At 52.9% G+C, this 6000-nt stretch overlaps 1 protein-coding gene across 1 annotated transcript in view; it reads left to right on the top strand.

Moving 5' to 3' along the window:
- The window catches only part of FANCA (FA complementation group A), a 60259-nt gene that overhangs the window by 17469 nt on the left and 36790 nt on the right, over positions 1-6000 (top strand). Inside the window, 4 exon segments of the mRNA XM_039226708.1 lie at positions 1377-1489; positions 3101-3177; positions 3458-3599; positions 3940-4073. Coding sequence (XP_039082639.1) covers positions 1377-1489; positions 3101-3177; positions 3458-3599; positions 3940-4073 — 466 coding nt within the window.

Below are 6000 nucleotides of genomic sequence, written 5' to 3'. Positions count from 1 at the left end.
CCGACGCGGGGCTCGAACCCACGAACCGTGAGATCATGACCTAAGCGAAAGTCGGACACTTAACCGACTAAGCCACCCAGGCGCCCCTATTTTATTTTTTTAATGTTTATTTATTTTTGAGACAGAGCATGAGCAGTGGAAGGTCAGAGAAAGAGAGGGAGACACAGAATCTGAAACAGGCTCCAGGCTCTGAGCTGGCAGCACAGAGCCTGACGTGGGGCTCGAACCCACGAACGGTGAGATCATGACCTGAGCTGAAGTTGGACGCTTAACCGACTGAGTCACCCAGGCGCCCCATTTTGTGTCTTTTTATAACACACCTGACTGGATTGCTCAGACTCCCATCCTGAAGTTAGGTAATGACTGTTGATGTGTTTGTTTCTTTATAAGTTTCTTAATTAGTTGCCGTATTCACCATAAAACCAGACCCCCTCCCTCCCTGGTCTGGGTGGCCAGCCTCCCTGGCACATGGGGTTTGCATCCCAGGCCGGCCCCCAGGAAGGCCAGCAGGGGCCGTGGCCACCCCCACCTGCTTGGTGTCTCCTCTTTGCTTGTGTGACTGGGGCTGTTCTTCTCCCTGAGAAATTGGGTGCCGCCAATTTCAGCAGCTCTGACCCTGGCGCACTGGACTGCCCTCAGGGCTCCACTCCCAGGCAGCCCCGTCACCCTTTGTCCCTCCTGACCTGTCAGTGACGGCCATTGCCCGCCGTCCTTCCTTCCTCATCCTGTCCTGAGACTTCATTAGCTTTGGGAACTGCCGCTGTATCTGAGTGTCTGCGTGTCCCAGCTGTACAAGCCTGGCTATCGCCCTGCTGGCCCCTGGTCCTCATTCCACAGACAGGGAGACTGAGGCTTTGTGACATCTGCAGCTTGCTGTGGACTGACCCAGACTTCCCGGTGTCATTCTGATCCCTTTCTGGCTTCTTTGCTCTTTGGGCGGCAACTTTTTTTTTTTTTTTTTTATTTCTGGGACAGAGAGAGAGGGAGACACAGACTCTGAAATTGGCTCCAGGCTCTGAGCTGGCAGCACGGAGCCCGACGCGGGGCCCGAACCCACGAACTGCGAGATATGACCTAAGCGAAAGTCGGACGCTTAACCGACTAAGCCACCCAGGCGCCCCTGGGCGGCAACTTTCTTACTGGACCTGCACTTCTCTGGACTCCCATTTCGAGTCTGGCACAGCGGCCTGGCAGAGCGTTCTGGAAAGAGGGAGCCTGTGTGCCCCCTGAGCGGGGGGTTGGGGGCCTCGAGGTCCATGCAGCCCTGCTGGACAAAAGTAGCCTTTGATGAGCTGCTGGTGTGCAGGGTGCTGTGGGCACTGCCGGGACCCGGGGGGGGCCTCTTCTCTGAGCACCTCTTGATGTTGTGTTTGCAGGTTCGGCGTGTTCTCTGGACACACGTACAGCAGCATCATGTCGACGGATTCTCCTAAGAGATTCTTCAGTCACACTCTGACTCAGGTGCTGACCCACAAGCCTGTGCTGAGAGGTGAGCTCCGCGGCCCAGCTTGTTTGGCTGATGGGAGCTTGGGCCCGGATGGCAGTACTCTGACACAGCTCGAGACCGTGAGGGCACAGTAGCATCAAATGTCTTTATTTGAAAGTTGCACATTCTTGTAAAAAAAAAACCTCAGAATTAAAGAGGTATGGGGAGGAGAACTGTCACCCACCACCCATGTTGTCACTAAAATAGAAATATCTTTAACATGGAACTTTCTTTGTGGTCTTTTCCCAGTAGATTGTGAAAATCTTGTTATCAGAGTGAGTTACTAGGTTTTGTTTTAATCATATAAGCGTTTTCTTATGCGCGGTTGATCCTTGAATGATATGGGGTTTGGGGACCCTGACCCCGTGTGCAGTTGAAAATCTGCATGTAAGTTTTGACTTTTCAGAACTTAAGTCCTAACAGCCTACTGTTGACCAAAAAGCCTTGAGGGTAATGCAAACAGTCGGTTAACACAGATTTTGTACAGTACATGTATTAAGAACTGTGTTCTAATGGTAAAGTAAGCTGGAGAAAATAGTATTCAGACATTATGAGAGAATAAATGTACAGTGTTACACTGTATTAGGAAAAAAATGCATGTAAATGGACCCACTCATGTTTCAAATCCATGTTGTTCAAGGGTCAGCTGTAATTATATGCTGCTGCCGCTTTTTTTTTTTTTTTTTTTTGAGTAAGAGAGAGAGAGAAAGAGAGAAAGTGAGAATCCCAAGCAGCTTCCACACTGTCAGTGCGGAGCCTGACGTGGGGCTAGATCCTGCCACCCTGGGATCACAACTGAGCTGAAATCGAGAGTCGGATGCTTCACCGACTGAGCCCCCCGGACGCCCCTCCATCCGTTTCGTAGAAGTGGTTAATGGCATGTCCTCCTCCAGCGGGTGCCCTGTGGTTGCTGTCCCCATCTGTTCGGTGACCGTGTTTGCAAGTTTCCACTGTTACTCAGGAGGTGGAAATGAGAACTGCCCGGCAAGCTTTCTCTGTGTGCAGGGGTGTGCCCGGCGGGTGGGGTGTCCTCCAGGCAGCCGTGTGCGGGGGAGGGGATACAGGGATGCTTCCAGCAGCTGCTGTGTTGTACTTTCTGAAGGGCCTGCTGCTCAAAAATTGCATAATGACAGAGGGTAAAAGCAGCAAAATTAAAATGTGATTGATGGATTAGAAAATATAGCAAATATGTAGGATCACCAGCAGGAACTGGGCCAAAGATACATTTGATAGCAGAAAATGGGAGCAAACAGGGAAATGGTGAACTTAGGCGATAGTTGGAAAAAATGCAAATTAAAGCAAAGTGGTTTTTTGACATTGAAGCAAGACATGGCTTTTCATGATTACTGACTTGACATTTTTTCTTTTAATTATTTCTGAGAGAGAGGAGAGAGAGAGAGAGACAACGTGAGCAGGGGAGGGTCAGAGAGAGAGAGGGAGACACAGAATCTGAAGCAGGCTCCAGGCTCTGAGCTGTCAGCACAGAGCCCGACACAGGGCTCGAACCCACGAACCATGAGATCATGCCCTGAGCCGAAGTCAGACGCTTAACCGACTGAGCTCCCCGGGCGCCCCTGACTTGACATTTTTGTCTGTGTTTGTTCCTGAATGAAGTTTGTGATGCTGTCCAAATGCAGAAAGAGTGGAGCTTTGCGAAGACCCACCCTCTGCTCACCGGCCTCTACCGCAGGGTGGGTATTGTATGCGGAGCGTTCAGGCCTGCTGCGTCCATAGGCCGCGGCTCCCAGCCGGGGGAGAGATGCCGGGAGCCTCCACGGGCCCCGCCATCCGCACCTGGACTAATGGGGGCCCTGAGACTGGACTTCTCGCGTGGGCAGCACGCCCTCTCGCTTGCCCGCGTGTGTCCCCGCGTCAACTTCACGTTGTGTCCGATGGGAAGTGGGATGGAGGTGAGGCTCCCACCGCCTGATGAGTGGCTTGTTTTGACAGCCGACGGCACTTTTCTTTCAGCTCTTTGCTATGCTGAGTTCAGAGGAGCTGGTTGGCCACTTGCAAGAAGTTCTGGAAACACATGAGGTGAACTGGCAGCATGTGCTGACCTGTGTGTCCACACTGGTGATCTGCTTACCCGAAGCGCAGCAGCTGGTTCAAGGTGCACTTGGGTGGGAAGCCCTGTGCGCGTGCTCGTGTGGTGTGTGTCCTGTGGTTTGTGGGTGAGCCTGTCGGTGGAAGGGCCACTCCTCTCACCGGCTCTGATGGCGCCCTGGGTCTTCTCGTCTGTGCCCTGCGTTCACCTCCTGTGGCAGCGATGTGCTTGCTGCCACCTCATGTAGTCGGGGTTTGGCTCTGTGGTCATTTGCGACCCAGGCTCTTGAACCGGGCACTGGGCGTGCGTATTCTGAACGCCGTGCCCTGTCCCCGGCGGAAGATCCGAGTTTTATTTTGCTGAATGCCCTTGTCTCCCTGCTGTGACTGTGGTCGTTCCCTCCTAGACTGGGTGGCCCGATTGCTGGCCCGTGCGTTCGAGCACTGCGACCTGGACAGCATGGTCACTGCGTTCCTGGTTGTGCGTCAGGCTGCGCTGGAGGGGCCGTCTGTGTTCCCATCCTACACAGACTGGTTCCAGGTAAGCCGCCTCCCAGCAGCCACTGTGGGGCGTCTGACTCGCTGCCCTCTGAGCAGACATGTTCTGTGTCCCCCCCCCCTCGCCCCCCCGGGCTCGGCGCTGTTCTGTCTGGGCTTTGGCTCCTCCCTAATGGCCTCTGCCTGTCCAGTCCGGTCTCTGAGTTCGGGAGTGCGGTCAGGAAACCAGGAAAACAAACGTGCCCGCTGCCGCTGCCGCAGCGTGCTGCATCCCAGAGGGGGCTTCTCACCTTCCCGGGGCTTCTCTTTGTTTCCGCCACGTCTTTTCTGCAGCCGTTCGTAGCCGGCAGAGTCTTGCTTCTGAGAAGGTGTCTTCCCGACATCAGCTTTGAAGGCTGGGTGTGTAAATCTGTCATTTAAAAAGCTATCTGATTGGAGCGCCCAGGGGGCTCAGTCAGTGAAGCGGCGGACTTCGGCTGGGGTCATGATCTCACGGGTCGTGAGTTCGAGTCCCACTTTGGGGGAGCTTGCGCCCCAGGTGAGCCCCGCTTCTCTCTACCCCTCCCTCACTTGCACCCCACCCCCTTTCAGGATAAAAACCACTATCTCATCCTTTGTGGAGGTTTTGGGTTTTCTTGCCACGCTGCCTGGTTTTGTAGCTGGTGGTGGCTTCTGGGGAGCCCGCGTACCTCCAGTTCTGAGGGGAGCTGCCCCTGCACAGCCCCCGTGGGAGCCCGCTTGGCCCCTCTGCCTACCTGGGGCATTGGCACAGGACGGGGTTGTGGGGTTCTGTCTGTCCTTTTATTCCCTAGAACTGAGTCTTGTCAGCCCTGTGCTCCCCCAGCAACGGGCTGTCGGCCCGGGAGCGCCGCTAGACGTGCGTGGAGCTGTGGCAGCGTCCGCAGCCGGGGGCCCTGGTGGTCAGACCGAACCGGCCTGTTTCCTGTGTTTGCTTGTCTTCTGTGTCTGCTGTGCCTCGGGGATTCAGTCACCACCGGGTGTCTCCGGGCCGAGCTTTGCCCCGTTCTCAGGGCAACACACAGACAGGAATGCTTGCAAGTGCTCTGTTGATGGAGTTTTTTGGTTTTTTTTTTGTTTTTTTTGTTTCGTTTTTCCTTTTATATTTGAAGTCAAGTTTATTGAGATACAATTGACATAAAATGTACCCAATTTAGGTGAATGCTTGGGTGAGTTTGACAGATGTTTATGTGTATGTTCAGTGTTTAAAGATCTGTTTTATTTACTTATTTTTAATTTTTTTTACATTTATTTTTGAGAGACAGAGCACAGGTGGGGGAGGGGCAGAGAGAGAGAGGGAGACACAGAATCCGAAGCTGGGTCCAGGCTCTGAGCTGTCCGCACAGAGCCTGATGCGGGGCTCGAACCCATGAACCTTGAGCCATGACCTGAGCTGAAGTTGGACGCTTAACTGACTGAGCCACCCAGGTGCCCCTCAAAGATCTGTTTTAATCTTTAATTGCAAGAATATTAATGTAAATAGGCCAATGTGATAATTTTAAATTTGAGCCTTTTGGGGTCCTGAATTATGGTTCTCAGCTCATCATGGTATGTACTTAGATGTAATTTTTCTGTTGAAAAGAACTGTCTTTCCTCTGAAGTGACACCTTGAGCTGTTGTAACCCCACATTCAGAGATGTGTGTGTTCTTTTAGGTACTTGACATAAATACTTCAAATAAACCGTGGGTCTCCTCTGGTGGATGTATTTATTTAGAGAGCATCTTTGAGCAGGGAAAGGGGGAGGGGAGTGGAGAGAGAACTCCAGGCAGGCCCCACACTCTCAGCATGGAGCCCCATGCTGAGAACCATGAGGTCATAACCTGAGCCGAAATCAAGAGTCAGACGCTCAAGCAACTGAGTGGTGGCTTTTTATTCCTGTTTCCAACATGTCGTTGAGGCTCAGTCTTGATTTGATTGGATGTTGCCAAGGGTCACTAACCGGTCTGCATAG

Source organism: Hyaena hyaena, unplaced genomic scaffold, assembly GCF_003009895.1.
Source record: "Hyaena hyaena isolate Hyena2069 unplaced genomic scaffold, ASM300989v1 scaffold_1, whole genome shotgun sequence".
NCBI lineage: Eukaryota > Metazoa > Chordata > Mammalia > Carnivora > Hyaenidae > Hyaena > Hyaena hyaena.
This window is presented reverse-complemented; position numbering and strand designations above follow the sequence as displayed.